The 17,068-nt window shown below is 50.9% G+C and overlaps 1 protein-coding gene across 5 annotated transcripts; it reads right to left on the reverse strand.

Annotated features, from left to right (window-relative positions):
- CDKL1 (cyclin dependent kinase like 1) lies at window positions 1-16,647 on the reverse strand. 5 transcript variants are annotated; one of them, XM_064715921.1, is made up of 9 exons: window positions 16,410-16,647; window positions 13,948-14,069; window positions 11,511-11,583; window positions 9,213-9,303; window positions 5,837-6,034; window positions 2,595-2,677; window positions 2,167-2,223; window positions 1,542-1,697; window positions 2-749 (listed from the first exon to the last, which is right to left on the reverse strand). In XM_064715921.1, exons 1-9 carry the CDS (start codon window positions 16,575-16,577, stop codon window positions 642-644), a joined length of 1,056 nt encoding a protein of 351 aa, XP_064571991.1. In that variant the 5' UTR covers window positions 16,578-16,647; the 3' UTR covers window positions 2-641. The 5 variants fall into 5 exon arrangements, with proteins under 5 accessions (XP_064571992.1, XP_064571991.1, XP_064571995.1 ...); XM_064715920.1 differs by having other exon boundaries at window positions 4-749; window positions 5,837-6,037; XM_064715922.1 differs by lacking the exon at window positions 1,542-1,697 and having other exon boundaries at window positions 1-749; window positions 5,837-6,041.
- Window positions 16,648-17,068: the final 421 nt, after the last annotated feature.

Raw genomic sequence — 17,068 nt, forward strand, 5'->3', positions numbered from 1 at the left:
CCAACCTAAAGCAGGAGGGAACTGAGCCCGGCCCAAAGCAGGAGGGAACTGAGCCCAGCCCAAAGCAGGAGGGAACTGAGCCCAACCCAAAGCGGAGGGAACTGAGCCCAGCCCAAAGCAGGAGGGAACTGAGCCCGGCCCAAAGCAGGAGGGAACAGAGCCCAGCCTAAAGCAGGAGGGAACCGGGCCCAGCCTAAAGCAGGAGGGAACAGAGCCCAGCCCAAAGCAGGAGGGAACAGAGCCCAGCCCAAAGCAGGAGGGACCTGAGCCCAGCCCAAAGCAGGAGGGACCTGAGCCCAGCCCAAAGCAGCAGGGACTGGTGGATTTGGCAAGGCAGAATTCTCCTGCCAAGTCTGAAATGCAAGGCCAGAGATTTAAATTTCATACTGTGAGCACTGGGCTGGGTAATCCTGCACCAGGAGGCAATCAGGAATGAAAGCAGAATGCATTTGCCTTTGTACACAGAGCACTAAGAGGAGCTTGGAGCTGTTTCTGCATCACTTCCTCTCCATCAGTGACCCAGAGTAGAGACAGATCTCTCTGTACATGCCAGAATTTTTGTAATTTAGTTTTCCACTGTGTATCCTCCTTTTATAAATCCTGGGTGACTTCGATCAACTGAGTTTTGCTGTGCCACCTGGTCAGATGTTTGGGAAGTGGTACTTTGGTTTCCTTGTCTTGCAGCAGTTCTTCTTGCTGTCCAAAGCTGGGAGAACTTTGCTGCAGGTCAGCTGAGGCAGGTGCTGTAACTAAAGGAGAAGTCACACCGTGTCTATTTGTTTGGAATGGGAATAAAGCACACATGGAATCCATTTTCACACGGAATATGAGCTATGAAACTATTCCTACTGTAATCCTGTACTTTCCAAGCTCAGATCCTGGGGTTTTACCACTGGACTCATTAAAGAATTCCATTAGGCAAGAAAAATATCCCAGTGATAGAAATGGAAGAGGCCAATCAGTGTGAGCCAGAACTGACACCCTGCAGCAATTCTCCATCCCTCACCTCCAACCTCCTGCCTGTTCCCAGCTCAGTCCTAGAGCTGCCATGGGGAATGTGGCTCCCAGAATAATGAACTGTGGAATGAGGGGCATTGTGAGGCTGCATTTGAGGACTTGGGATGGAGGCTGGAGTAGCCAGAGCAGCAGGGAGACATTTGCTTGGCAGCTCCAGAAACACCCAGGGTGCGGGGTAACGTGGAATTGTCACCAACAGAAGTGGTGTTTATTCCATCTCCATAATTCAGGATTAAAAAGCACCTGAGTACTCAAATGACCCCAGTGTGCAGTTTGTGCAGCCCTCCTGCTGCTCTCTGTCAGGAATGCACATTCCTGGTTGAACATTACTGTGCCGGGGCTGAGCTGTTTATGCCCAGGGCCCCCCGGAGCCGCAGTGCAAAATGCACTTTGTCCATACAGAGTTACTCTTCAGCCAGGGGCTGTTTTCTCCTCAGCCAGAACCCAGAGCAGCCCAAGCCCTCAGTGCCAGCACAGCCCACAGGAGAGCAGCCCCTCCTCAGGGAACACCATGGAAGCCTCACCCCCGGCAGGTGCTTCCGAGGCAGCCTGGCTGCTTTCTGTGAGCCCCTCGGGTGCTCTCTGCCCGGCTCTGCTGCCTCCCTCAGGCTGTCAAAGTAGGGCTGCTGCAGCAGCTGCTCACAGCTCTGCCTCTCCGCAGGGTCCATCCGAAGGCAGCCCTTCAAAAGATGGAGGGTGACACAAAGCACTCCTGGCCCAGCCCTGCAGTTCCCGTGCTCCCCACACAGCCCAGCAGCATTCCCACAGTACACGTGTCAGTGACTTCAATGGATTCTAGGAGGGGCTGTTCAGAGCCAGCACGAAGCTTGAGGAGCAGCTAATTATCCAACAATTACAAGAATTAACCATGGGATGGTTTGGGTTGGAAGGGACCTTAAAGATCATCCTGTTCCAACCCCCTGCCCTGGGAGGGACCCCTTCCCTATCCCAGGCTGCTCTGAGCCTGTCCAGCCTGGCCCTGGACACTGCCAGGGATGGACAATCCACACTGTGGCAGGAATTGTGGCTCAAGAACAGCTGCAATGCCATGGGGCAGCAAACCAGGTGTGAATGTCACTCCCAGACCCTCCCACCAGATGATTTGTTTATCCCAGTGCTGGGCTCCTCCCCACGCTGGAGTGTCCTCACCTTCATGAGAGCCAGTGCAGAGTATGGAATATTGGGGAATTTCACTTCCAATGGTTCCTGTAGGGAAAAAAGAAACAGTGAACGGACTCATATTAGCAAACTTTTCATTCATCAGGTACCAAGACCCAGCTTTCCATAGGAACATGAGCTGTTCCTCACAAAATGCCTCCCTCACTCCATGTGCTCAGAGGCCTGGCAGCACTGAGGATGTGCCACCAGAAATGGGGAAAGCAGCAGAGATTAAACATTTTCTGTCTGCTTTTACACAGATTGTAAGGTAAAATGTCCTGAGAGGTTCAGCCACCTCCAAACAATATTCTGGTGCACATTGACAAAATAGAGAACAGAGTTTTTGGATAGGGAAAAACACAGCACAGCAAAGACAGGGCAGGGTGGGAAGGAGGGAAGTGCAGGGAGGCAGCTCTTACCATGATCTCTGGGTCTGGAATTCTTACCCCACTGAAGAACTGGTTGGTGCTGAACACTTGCTGGTGCCTGGGAATGAGATCCCCTTCGACCAAGAATTTAAAAAAGAAAAAAAAATTGGGAGTAATTTGCTTAATTTTACAGTGCCTGCATTGAACATGGTTGTATCCCCTAACAAGGCTGATGCCACCCAAGGCAGCATCTAAAGAGGAGGAGCATGGCAATCATCCATCCATCCATCATCCATCCATCATCCATCCATCCATCCATCCATCCATCATCCATCATCCATCCATCATCCATCCATCCATCATCCATCCATCCATCCACATCCATCCATCATCCATCATCCATCCATCCACTCCATCCATCATCCATCCATCCATCACATCATCCATCATCCATCATCCATCCATCATCCATCCATCATCCATCCATCATCCATCCATCACATCCATCCATCATCATCCATCCATTCCACACATCCATCCATCCATCCCATCACATCATCCACATCATCCATCCATCCATCCATCCATCATCACCATCACCATCCATCCATCACCATCCATCATCTCATCCCATCATCATCACATCCACACATCCATCATCCATCCACATCCACATCATCCACATCCCATCCATCCATCATCCTCCATCCTCCACCCCATCTCCATCACCATCCATCATCATCCACATCCGCCCACCATCCACACCACCATCCACATCCATCCACTCCACACCATCCAACACACCATCCATCCATCCACATCATCCATCCATCCATCCACCCACATCCAATCATCCATCACCCAAATCCACACCTCCATCCATCATCATCCCATCATCCATCCATCACATCCATCCATCCATCATCCATCCATCATCCATCCATCACCATCCATCCATCCATCCATCATCATCCATCATCCATCCATCCATCCATCCACCATCCATCATCATCCATCCATCCATCCATCCATCATCCTCCATCATCCATCATCCATCATCATCCATCCATCCATCATCCATCCACATCCATCCATCATCCATCATCCATCACCATCCATCCATCCATCCATCATCCATCCATCCATCCATCCATCCATCCATCATCCATCATCCATCCATCCATCATCCATCCATCATCCATCATCCAATACTCATCCATCATCCATCCATCCCATCCATCCATCATCCATCATCCATCCATCCATCATCCATCCATCCATCCATCATCCATCCATCCATCCATCATCCATCACCATCATCCATCATCCATCCATCCATCATCCATCCACCATCCATCCATCATCCATCATCCATCCATCATCCATCATCCATCCATCCATCATCCATCCATCCATCCATCCTCATCCATCCATCCATCATCATCCATCCATCCATCCATCATCCATCCATCATCCATCCATCCATCCATCATCCATCCACATCCATCCATCATCATCATCCATCCATCATCCATCATCATCCATCCATCATCCATCATCATCCATCATCCATCATCCATCATCATCCATCCATCATCATCCATCATCATCCATCCATCATCCATCCCATCCATCATCCATCATCCATCCATCCATCCATCCATCATCCATCCATCATCCATCATCCATCCATCCATCATCCATCCATCCATCCATCATCCATCCATCATCCATCCATCCATCCATCCATCCATCATCCATCCATCCACCATCATCCATCCATCCATCATCCATCCATCCATCAACCATCCATCCATCATCCATCCATCATCCATCCATCATCCATCCATCCATCCATCATCCATCCATCCATCTCCATCATCCATCATCCATCCATCCATCATCCATCATCCATCCATCATCCATCCATCCATCATCCATCCATCCATCATCCATCATCCATCCATCCATCCATCCATCATCATCCATCACCATCCATCCATCCATCCATCATCCATCCATCCATCATCCATCCATCCATCCATCCATCCAATCCATCATCCATCCATCCATCCATCATCCATCCATCCATCATCCATCCATCATCCATCCATCCATCATCCATCCATCAATCCATCCATCATCATCCATCCATCCATCATCCATCATCCATCATCCATCATCCATCATCCATCATCCATCCATCCATCATCCATCATCCATCATCCATCATCATCCATCCATCCATCCATCATCCATCCATCCATCATCCATCCATCCATCATCCATCCATCCATCATCCATCCCATCATCACATCCATCCATCATCCATCCATCATCCATCATCCATCATCCATACCATTCCATCATCCATCATCCATCCATCCATCATCCATCATCCATCCATCATCCATCATCCATCCATCATCCATCCATCCATCCATCCATCCATCCATCCATCATCCATCCATCCATACTCATCCATCATCCATCATCCATCCCATCCATCCATCCATCATCCATCCATCATCCATCCATCATCCATCCATCCATCCATCCATCCATCCATCATCATCCATCCATCCATCCATCATCCATCCATCCATCCATCCATCATCCATCCATCCATCATCCATCCATCATCCATCATCCATCCATCCATCATCCATCCATCATCCATCATCCATCATCCATCCATCATCCATCCATCCATCATCCATCCATCCATCATCCATCCATCATCCATCCATCCATCATCCATCCATCATCCATCCATCCATCATCCATCCATCCATCCATCCATCCATCATCCATCCATCCATCCATCCATCCATCCATCATCCATCCATCCATCCATCCATCATCCATCCATCCATCATCCATCCATCATCCATCCATCCATCCATCATCCATCCATCATCCATCCATCATCCATCCATCCATCATCCCCATCATCCATCCATCCATCCATCCATCATCCATCATCCATCCATCATCCATCCATCCATCATCCATCCATCATCCATCCATCCATCATCCATCCATCATCCATCCATCATCCATCCATCCATCCATCCATCCATCCATCCATCATCCATCCATCCATCCATCCATCATCCATCCATCCATCTATCATCCATCCATCCATCATCCATCCATCATCCATCATCCATCCATCATCCATCCATCCATCCATCCATCCATCCATCATCCATCCATCATCCATCCATCCATCCATCATCCATCCCTCCCTCCCTCAGCCAGCCCCCATTGCTGTGTTCCAGGACGCTCACCCAGGGTTCTGCGGATCAGGTACAGCTGATCCACGTCGGACCTGCCGGGCCACAGGGGCAGCCCCGCCAGCAGCTCGGCGAACACGCAGCCGACGGCCCACACGTCCACGGGGGGCCCGTACTGGGTGTCCCCCACCAGCAGCTCCGGGCTGCGGTACCACCGCGTGGCCACGTAGTCCGTGTAGGAATCGCTGGGCCCTGCTGCCTCGGGGGGACAGAGAGACACAGACACAGCAATGTGGGGTCAGAGCCATGCACAGGAGCCAGCAGCATCACTTGGCACATTCTGGGATGCAGGAGTAGCGTGAGTCACTGGCCACCAGCAGAGCACAACTTTGGAAATGTCGGTGTGAAAAATGCATCAATTTTACGACTGGCTTTTTGCAAATATTCAAATGAATATTGTATGTGTTGTGTTAGAAAGTGATGCTGTGTTAATTCTCTTAAGCAGTGTGTTAAATATAGTTTTAGGTTATAAAATATGTTAAAATAGAAACTGTGCTATGTAGGATACTTTTTCTAAAGAAAGGACTTGCAGTGAGATAGCAGCCACAGGACACCTGAATCTGTCAGAGAAAGAGAATTTATTGCTCCATTATCAGGAGAAATGAACTCCTTCCTGCCTCGAAGGCGCTGTCAGGATTCAGAGGAAGAAGCTGACACTGCCCAGACAGAATCCTGTGTTTGAATGGAATTTATGCACCATGGATGAGCTGTATGAATATGCAACAGGCTGGTGCTTTTAAGGGTTAATCCTCTGTTAATGTGGGGCCTTTTTCGGGCTTGTGCTGCCCAGAAAAGGTACCCGGACTGTCTGTAATTCTTTGTCTCTATTGTCTCATATTGTCCTAATTGAAATTGTCCAAATTATTATTACTCTAATTGTATTCCTATTTTTATAACCATTTTATTACTATGAAACTTTTAAAGTTTTAAAAACAAGTGATTGGCGTTTTTCACACTCAGGATCTGGTACTGTGTTTTCCTCCAGATGAGAATCTGCCCGGCTCCACAGCAGGGCCCTGCACAGCCAGTGGGCAGTTGTCAGAACCCATGGGATTTGTCTGAAGAGGAGCTAAAAAACACCCAGATCAGGGGGTTTATTTACAACGGAAAATGTGAACCATTGTTTGCAGAGGCAGCCAGAGGGGCTTTTCCTGCCAGGGTGTCCAGCTGTGTCTGCAGCCCTGCACAAACAACGCTGGGCAGCTCCTAAGGCTGACTTGCATCCATCCATCCATCCATCATCCATCATCCATCCATCCATCCATCCATCCATCCATCCATCCATCCATCCATCCATCATCCATCATCCATCATCCACTCCATCATCACCATCCATCATCCATCCATCATCCATCCATCCATCATCCATCATCCATCATCCATCCATCAATCCACATCCATCATCCATCCATCATCCATCCATCACATCCATCCATCATCCATCCATACATCCATCACCATCCATCCATCCATCCATCCATCCATACCATCCATCATCCATCCATCCATCCATCATTCATCCATCCCTCACATCCATCCTATCATCCATCCATCCCTCCATACATCATCATCCATCCAATCATCCATCCTATCCATCCATCCATCCATCCATCCATCCATCCATCCATCATCATCCATCATCCACATCCATCCATCCATCCATCCATCATCCATCCATCCATCCATCCATCATCCATCCATCATCCATCCATCCATCATCCATCCATCCATCATCCATATCCATCCATCATCATCCATCCATCATCATCCATCCTCCATCCATCCATCCATCCATCCATCCATCATCCATCCAATCCATCCATCCATCCATCCATCATCCATCCATCCATCCATCCATATCCATCCATCATCCATCCATTCATCATCCATTCCATCCATCATCATCCATCCATCCATCCATCCATCATCCATCCATCCATCATCCATCCATCCATCCATCCATCCATCCCTCCATCCATCATCCATCATCCATCATCCATCCATCCATCCATCCATCCATCCATCATCCATCCATCCATCATCCATCAATCATCCATCCATCCATCCATCCATCCATCCATCCCTCCATCCATCCATCCATCATCCATCCATCCATCCATCTCATCATCCATCCATCCATCCATCCATCATCCATCCATCATCCATCCATCATCCATCCATCATCCATCATCCCCTCATCATCATCATCCATCCATCATCCATCCATCCATCATCCATCCATCCATCCATCCATCATCCATCCATCATCCATCCTCATCATCCATCATACCATCCATCCTCATCCATCTCATCCACACCATCATATCCATCCATCCATCCATCCATCCATCATCCATCATCCATCCATCATCCATCCATCTCATCCATCCATCCATCCATCATCCATCCATCATCATCCATCATCCATCATCCATCCATCCATCCATCATCCATCATCCATCCATCATCATCATCATCATCCATCCATCCATCCATCATCCATCCATCATCCATCCATCCATCCATCCATCCATCCATCCATCATCCATCCATCCATCCATCCATCATCCATCCATCCATCCATCCATCCATACATCCATCCATCCATCCATCATCCATCCATCCATCCATCCATCATCATCCATCCATCCATCATCATCCATCTCATCCATCATCCATCCATCATCCATCATCCATCATCATCCATCCATCATCCATCCATCCATCCTCATCCATCCATCCATCATCATCATCTTCCATCCACCATCCATCTCATCCACACATCCATCCATCATCCATCCATCATCCATCCATCCATCATCCATCCATCATCCATCCATCATCCATCCATCCATCTCATCCATCCACTCCATCCACATCCATCCATCATCATCCATCCATCATCCATCATCAATCCATCCATCCATTCCATCCATCCATCACCATCCATATCATCATCATCTCCATCACATCATCATCATCCATCATCATCCATCCATCCATCATCCATCCATCACATCCATATCCATCATCCATCTCATCATCCATCATCATCATCCAATCCATCACATCATCCATCTCATGCCATCATCCATCCCCCAGCTGCCCAGCAGGGAGCTCTCTCTGTTTGCAGATGTCACCACCTTTGTTTGCAGCTGCCACCGCCGTGTCCCCGGCTCCCTCCCTGCCCGGTTCAGGAATCTCTACCCAGCCCTCAGCAGAGCTTCCCTGGAAAACACACAGCTACCACACAGCAGGATTTGCAGTGTGAGGCTGGGATGGCTCATCCTACACTCCCAGCACATAAAGATAAATAGCTAGATAAATTCAGCAGGTAGATAGATATCAGGTAGATAAATGCAGCACTCACTCAGTATTCGAGCAAATCCGAAGTCACACAGTTTGATGACAGAGTGCTTCGTTATCAGGATGTTCTCTGGCTTCACATCCCGGTGGATGCACTGGAAGAAGACAAAGCAGCAAGGTCAGAAGTATTTCATCCTCAGACAAATTCAGCCAGACCCCCTTGCAGCACACAGTGGCAGGCAGTTCTGCCTGCTGAAGGGTTTCTGAGCAGCAGGACAGAGACCTGGCCACAGCCACCCTTGGGCACAGGCTCTGAGCAGGCCCAGCTCTGCATGCCCTGGGAAGCTCCTGCTGAAAGATTTTCTGTGGGATCTCAGGACCTCAGTCCTGAGGACAGGAGGGTTTCACCGGGGTGAATGGTGAAGGGATTGGTTAATTAGAGGGTGAGACACAGGGTTTAGGATTTCTGTACAGGGGGGTTTAGAGAAGTAAGATGGAGGAATTGGGGCGTGTCCTGTCCTTCTTCTTCTTCTTCTTCTCCTCCATCTTCTTTGGTGATGGTGGCACTTTTAGATTGGTTATTACTGAAAGTGCACCGGGTAATAAGAATAAATGGTATTGGGGAAAAATGATAAATATTGTACACGTAACAATGGGTATAAAGATAGGTGAGTGTGCTCATGGCTGGCTGCTGAGCAGAGCTCTGTCGGGCTGAAAGAACATCTTTTAGATAAACAATTAATAAACATAAAAACCGAAAGAAGAACTGAAGCCTCTTCTCGTCCTTCGATACGCGGCTGCCCCAAGGCCACCCCGGGCCTTTCCAGGCCCTTCAAACAGCCGAAAAACCAACAATTTTCCTGCCAGAGCTCAGCACAGCTGGGACACCCCAGAGAGGGAGGATGTGACTGCACTGAAGGGCCACTGACATTGATGGGACTGAGGTGTCACATCCAGCGAGAGGATGAGGGAGCTGGGACCACCAAGAAAGGGCTCCAGGTGGAACTCATGGAATACCTGGTGGGAAGGAGGAAAGGAGACTGAGCCAGGCTGCTCTTGGTGGTGCACTGAAAGGACAGACCATGGGCTGTCCTTTTCCCATCCATCCCATTTCAACCTAACCAGTTCATTTTATCTTTCCTACTGAGGGCATGGCCAGGCATCCAAACAGATCATCCAAAGAGTCTGTGGAGCCTCCAGCCTTGGAGATCCTGAAATCCTGACTGGAAAAGTTTCTGAACAGCCTGTTCTAGCTGGGCCAGACTGATGGGAAGGGCTGGATGAGAAGATCAGCAATTCTGTCATTCTTTGGAGGTGACCTTGTCCTTCACAACAACCAAATTTGGGCTTGGCAAAGAATTTCTGCTGGTCAAACTGACAAAACCTTTATTTCTTTTGTTCTACTCAACTCACTGGGGTCTCACTCACGTTGTCCCTCTCCCATCATCACCTCAGAGCAGACCCCTTGGACTTTGCTTGCCAAGCTGGGTAAATTATTGTGTCTCCTGCTGAGGAGTGAAATGCTGCTTATTGACCACTGCCATGGAGCTCCAGAAAGGGCAGCTGCACAAATCCTCACTACCTGTGATCCACAGCATCTCATTGTTCCCTCTGCTCTCAAACTCCACTAAATCTTCCAGACTGAGCAGGGGAACAGAAAAAAAGACACAAACCAGCAAATCTTGGAAGCAGGAGAGACCTGTGGCCAAGTTCCTGTGGCTCAGCTGGACGTGATTCTCTCAGCAAAGGCAAAACACCCATTCCAGAGCCATCTCCTGCCCACTCTTAAATCTCAAATGTTGGCAGATGAACAAAAATAAAGACAATTAGAGCTAAGTTTGGCTAAAGAGCTTCTCCAAAAGGCTCCTTCTCTTTCCCTGCTTCTTAAAATGTTCCCACTGACGTATCTGACACACACACAGAGCAGAGGAGGGAGTAAAAAGGATTTACTGTGTCTGAGTTTTGAAATCTTTTCATTCCGCTGGTGCCATGATTCTACCCCATGCCAGCCAAGTGAGGCACTTTCTGTGAAATCAGCTGCAGTTTGCTGAGGTTCCAGCTGATGAGCAGGGAGGGCAGGTTCCTGAGGGCAGCAGCAGTGCAGGGCCCAGGGAATCACACAAGGATCATTCCCACTCCTCCTGGAGCCTTGTCTGAGGTGCTTGGAGCAAATCACCCCCTGACAGCCAAGCCAAGGGGCTGTGTGACAGTGAAGGCAGCTGGTGTGGCTGTACACCAATATTTCAGGTGTGTTCTGGCTCCATCCCATGGAAGCTCTGGAATCAGGAAAATGCCACCAGAACCCCCCTCTCTCCCCCAAGGCCCCGTTCCTGCAATCTCTGGTGCAGCTCAGGGGACTCACATTGTGTTTGTGGCAGAAGTTCACAGCCTGCAGGGTCTGCCAGGTTATGCTCTTCACCAGGTACTCTGGCACCCTGTTGGGAAAACCACAAATTTATTTTGGCCATTAATAATGAATTTATATTTCAGGGGAAATGAGTGCTGACATTGTGCAGGGATCTCTGGGCAAAACCATCAGGGAAGTCAGGAAACCCTCCCAAAGGCAGCCAGGGCAACAAGAGGAGAGGATTTGTGTGTGGTGCAGTGTCACAGCCAGCCTGGGCTGCCCCTGTGACCACAGAGCAAAGTGTGTGAGTCCATCCCAGAGCCTGACCCACAGCAAAGTGTGTGAGTCCCACTCAGAGCTGACCCACAGCAAAGTGTGTGAGTCCCACTCAGAGCTGACCCACAGCAAAGTGTGTGAGTCCAACCCAGAGCCTGACCCACAGCAAAGTGTGTGAGTCCCACTCAGAGCTGACCCACAGCAAAGTGTGTGAGTCCCACTCAGAGCCTGACCCACAGCAAAGTGTGTGAGTCCATCCCAGAGCCTGACCCACAGCAAAGTGTGTGAGTCCATCCCAGAGCCTGTCCTGCAATTCCTGCCAGTCCTGAAATGCCACAGGAGTTTCTGCCTCAGCACCTCTCAGGGCTGGAGCTGCTGCAGTTTCCATGGTACAGGCACATGGAATGCTGCCATGGCACTGCTTGTCCACATGGAGAGGTGAAAAATGGGCCAGGGAAGGGTGCTGAGAGCAGAGCACAAAGCTCTGCTTGGTTTGGATTCCCCTCCTTCCCTCCCACAGCCAGCAAACTCTTCCCAGCCCCCTCTCCTTTCTTCCAGTTACTGGGCAACAGCTCTTGAACTTCCTTGGCTGTGTGTAACAACCCCAGCAAAGGCAGGAGCGACAATCTTGGCATTTCCCAACTCAAACACAATTTTATTTCACCTGTTTAGTGCTGAAAGGCTTCTGATTCATAATAAATAAAAACACTACCCCAAACTAAACCAAAACAATGCAAGCCTGAGTTTTTCTTTCACACTTGGCTGTCAGTGGGTCAGTGACACTCTGCTGACACTGAGCAGAGATTCCTTCCAGAAACATCCCAGAGTGATGGGAGAGCTGCTGTGACAGCTAAAAAGGGGATGGAATTGGCCAAATGAGCTGGAATCACCCCATCTTAACCTGACCACAAAAGATTTGACCACCTGCCCCAGCAAAGCTGACAACAAAGCACACAGCCAGCTGTGACAGGTTCCTTCACACTGCAGCTGCTCTGATCAACAGTCAGCAAATGGGAGGCATTTCCTTCAGGAGAGTTTTCCATCCCCTGTTCACATTGCAGGGAACAGGTTCAAAGTGGGGCGGCAGCTGCTGGGCAGCTCACAGAGCTCTCACTTTGCCACAGGCTGTCAGCAGGCTCCTTCCTCCCGGAGAAAGGGAGTAAATAACAAAACTCTTGTTTACTCAACCCCCCGTGCTGCAGCAAACTCACAGCCCCAGGCCTGGGAAAGGATTTATGGACTCTGCTGTAGCATTTCCCCAGCACCAAGGCACCTGGATAATCAGGGACAGAGGGGGTGGCACTTACAAGGTGTGGACAGAACAAAGCCTGTGTGGAGCTCACACCTGGTGCAAACACCTGCTTGAAAAGGGGTTCTGCAGAGAGGAAAAAACCCCAAAAATCTGCAAGTTTTGCAGAGAGGTGCAGGCCCAGCTCTTAGGAATTACTCCTCACTCTGAAGGGCTCAGAAGTGTAGATGTGGCACTTGGGGACAGTGGTTTAGTGGTGAACACGGCAGTGCTGCGCTAACAGTTGGGCTCAATGATCTCAGAAGGCTTTTCCAACCCAAATGGTTCTGCAAGTCCCTGATGCTGTGTTTGGGTGCCCGCAGCGATGGCAGCAGCAGGACACAGTGTGTTCCCCAGCCCCGGTTTGCTGCTCCCCTGGCAGCCGGAGCCCTCCCAAGGAGCAGGACACAATGACGCAATAACACAATGACACAATGACACAGTGACACAGTGACACAATGACACAATCTGTCCCAGCCCTGGGTCGCTGTGATGGTGGCACTCACAGATTGGTTTAGAGTAGAAACTCACTGTCTAACATAGGTGATGGGTATTGGGAAGTTATTGTAAGCATGTTATATGCAGTTTGTAGGATAAAGACATAACACTGCCCTGGGGGCAGGCAGAGTGCCTGGAACTGCACTGCTGGACGGACCTCGGCAGGGCAGGAGAAAAATTTTTATAGATAAGAAACAATAAACAACTCTGAGACTGAGAAATGAAGAACTCCAACTCACTCTTTGAACGTGCAGGCCGAAACAGACTGTTCACGTGTCTCGGGGCTGCAATAAACTGCAACTTCCCGAGAAGGAAGCTGTCCTGTAATGGATGCAATGGCTGTGGCAGCCCCGGGGCAGCAGCAGGGGCAGCCCCCGAGCCCTCACTCACCCGCGGGGGTGCCGGTGCAGCTCGTGCAGCACGGTGTGCTCGCAGTACTCCAGCACCAGGTGCAGCCGCCGCTTCCTCCGGAACACCTCGAGCAGCCTCACCAGGTTCGGGTGCTTGAGTTGCTGCAACACACGGGGGTGGGGGCGGGCTGGTCAGGACTGCACAGGGGGAACGGCTGGGGGACGGATCTGTGCTGCAGGGTCACGGTTCCTTCAGCTGAACCCTTTCCACAAGCACAGCTCAGCTACAGCTCAGCCCCCGTGTACTTATTTTGGGAGCTGACCTCAATGGGTGGGCAGCAAGCTCTGCCCAGTGCTCCATCCAGCCCTGCCCTATGAAAACCCCAATATTCCCCTTGTCCTTGGATACTGGGAAGGAATTCCTGGCTGGGAGGGTGGCAGGCCCTGGCACAGGGTGACAGAGCAGCTGTGGCTGCCCCTGGATCCCTGGCAGTGCCCAAGGCCAGGCTGGATGGGGTTTGGAGCAGCCTGGGATGGTGGAAGGTGTCCCTGCCCATGAGATTATTTTTACAATCCCTTCCAACCCAAACCATCCTGGGATTCCATGGTTTCAGGAGTCTGCAAACTCCCACTCCACGTCCCTTGGCTCCTGGCCACAAAAATCCCTTGGTCTGCAAGGTGTTTGCTGGGCAGAAAAATGATTTATCAGGCCCGTAATTTTCCACTGATGAAACACAATCTCACTCCATCTCTGACAAACAGGAGTTGCCCAAGCAAGGAAGTGCCTCAACAAACAAACTAACAAACAGTCACTATTTGCAGAGAAAAAGCTGAAAAGAGTCAAGCAGGTCTGCACTTGTTAAAGTCAACAGTGATCAGCACAGATCCTGCTGTGTCTGGCTGTGGTGGCTCTGGATCCCAGCTGCTTTACAAGGGACTTCTGCCATGATTATTTTCTTTTTCAGATGTTTAATATAATTTAAACCTTAATGTAAATCTAGCATTATTCACTGAAATAATATAGCTACATGTCCTGTGTTTACTTTGGATAGGAGAAGAACTTTGGCTGCTTCTTCCAAAATGTAACTGAAAAATAATTATGCTTTTTCCTAGATTATTGCTTTCCTAGGACAGCAGGTGTGCAAATCATGAGCACCCAGCAAAAAGTGCAAAGGGGACACTTCCCATTTCTTGGAACACAAAGCTGAGGGCACTGTGTGCCATCACCCAGCAGCAAGTTTGTAACTTGAGAAAGAAAAGGAATTATTTTTTTTCACACAACACATTCCTAAAGCCTCTAAGGACACTATGGAGACCAAATGAACACACGAGTTCCAAAGAGATGGGACAGAGTCCCAAAAGTCTGCAGATGGATGCAGCAACAGGCACAGCCTTTGCTGCAGAATCCTTGCCCAGAAACTGGGAGTGTGAAAGGAAACTTTTACCCAATCCTCTCCCCTTTTCTCCCAGATATCTCCTCATTTCTGCATGCTGGAGAGACCTGGGCTGTGACTCACTGCAGACGCTCCCGTGCTTTTATTTCATGGGGAAACTGAAGGCAGAGGCTGAAGGAGTAACCCCTTTCTGAAGGAATAACCCATTTCTGTGTGAAGATGAGTGCTCACAGAGAGGTCAGGAAAGGATCAGCAAGGACAAGGCTCACTGGTGCCAATTCTCCTGTCATTTTCATGTGGAATACCCGACCCTGCACAGCCCCTGGCATTCAATCCACAGCCGGATCCTGCACATCCAGGGGCTCAGAAAGGGCATTTGAAGGAGGAGCTGGGGCAGATTTATCAATTGTGGAGCAGGCAGAGCTGTGTCCCCTGGCTGCCCCCTCCTCACGCTGCCTAGCCTCACTTTTTGCCCATGTGTTTTATATTGGCTCCGAATGTTCTGGGAAATCTCGCGGGCGCAGAGGGGTCTGTGGCACACAGCAAGGGCAGAGCTGTGCCCACACCGGCCTGGACCCCGCAGGCTCCATGGGGACAGAGCCTGGCTCGCTCCCTCTGTGCAGGGCACACCGTGACTGCGCTGATGCTGCTCCTGCAAAGCCCGCCGGCTGCTCATGGCCGCGCCTCGGCTCCCACCTGCTCCTGCTGGGCTGGCCAGGATCACCCGGCACCGCCATCCCCGGACAAGAGGGTCGGGCATTCCCTGGCAATGGCTTTTTTTCAGAGGAACTGACTGACCTGGGCACTTCATGGCGCTCCTTCTCACCCGTCTTTGCTTCCCCCATCACCTCACACATGCCCTCATGCCCCGGCTCTTCATGGCTGCCCTCACACCCCGTCCCCTCACGACGCCCCGTCCCCTCAAGACGCTCTGTCCCCTCCTGGCTATCCTCACACCTTGTAGCCTCACAATGTCCCTTCATGGATGTCCTCACACCCTGACCCCTCAGACCGTCCCCGGCAGCGCCCTCAGGGCTGGCCGCTCCCCGCCGGGGCTCGCCATGGCGGGCACAGCCCAGAGGGGTCCGTCCCGCCGCGGCCGCCCCACCTTGAGCATGCGGATCTCCCTCAGGGCGATCTTCCGGATCACCGGGTCCTCCTCGGACTCCAGGAACTTCTTGATGGCCACAATCTGCCCCGTGTCCTTGTTGCGGCACTTGAACACGACGCCGTAGGAGCCCTCGCCGACCTTGCCCAGCTTCTCGTAGCGCTCCATGGCCGGGCGGCCCCGCCGCGCTCCGCCGCTGCCTCAGAGCGGAGCTGGAGCCGGGGCGGGCCCCGGGCGGGGGAGCCTCCCCGGCGGGCACGGCCCCAGGAACCGCCCCGGGGACTCCGCCACGGCCGGGGCGGTCCCGGGGGAAGGGAGGCAGAGCGGGGATCCCCATGGTTGCTGCCGGGGACACACGCTGGCTCCGCGCCTCACGATCCCCCCGGAGTTCATGCCCTGTGTTCGTGGCGTTACAGAACCACTCATGGACTGGGTGGGAAGGGACCTTAAAGACCTCCCAGCTCCAACCATCCTGTTATGATCATGTTGTCTTTGCCCCTCTCTGCCTTCCCAGAGCATCGCTAGGTTGGACTCCGTTTTCCTGTAGGGTTGGAAGAGGGAACATCCTCCCACAGGGTCTGCCAGCCTCGGGCAGTGCCCGCACTTCCCTCTGGCTCCTGGAGGTTTCCCTGGAACATCTTCCCTCTGCATGGTTCCAT

Source organism: Zonotrichia leucophrys, chromosome 5 (genome assembly GCF_028769735.1).
Source record: "Zonotrichia leucophrys gambelii isolate GWCS_2022_RI chromosome 5, RI_Zleu_2.0, whole genome shotgun sequence".
Taxonomy (NCBI): domain Eukaryota; kingdom Metazoa; phylum Chordata; class Aves; order Passeriformes; family Passerellidae; genus Zonotrichia; species Zonotrichia leucophrys.

What these genes read in the sequence shown, in the direction of transcription:
- CDKL1 (XM_064715920.1), bottom strand. Translation starts at nt 16,577, where the DNA reads ATGGAGCGCTACGAGAAGCTGGGCAAGGTCGGCGAGGGCTCCTACGGC. An exon ending in ACTTCTGCCACAAACACAAT is followed by an intron (nt 9,304 to 11,510) that starts GTGAGTCCCCTG and finishes GTCTTCTTCCAG; the next exon opens with TGCATCCACCGGGATGTGAA. An exon ending in TTCCAGACCCAGAGATCATG is followed by an intron (nt 2,224 to 2,594) that starts GTAAGAGCTGCC and finishes TTTTCCCTACAG; the next exon opens with GAACCATTGGAAGTGAAATT.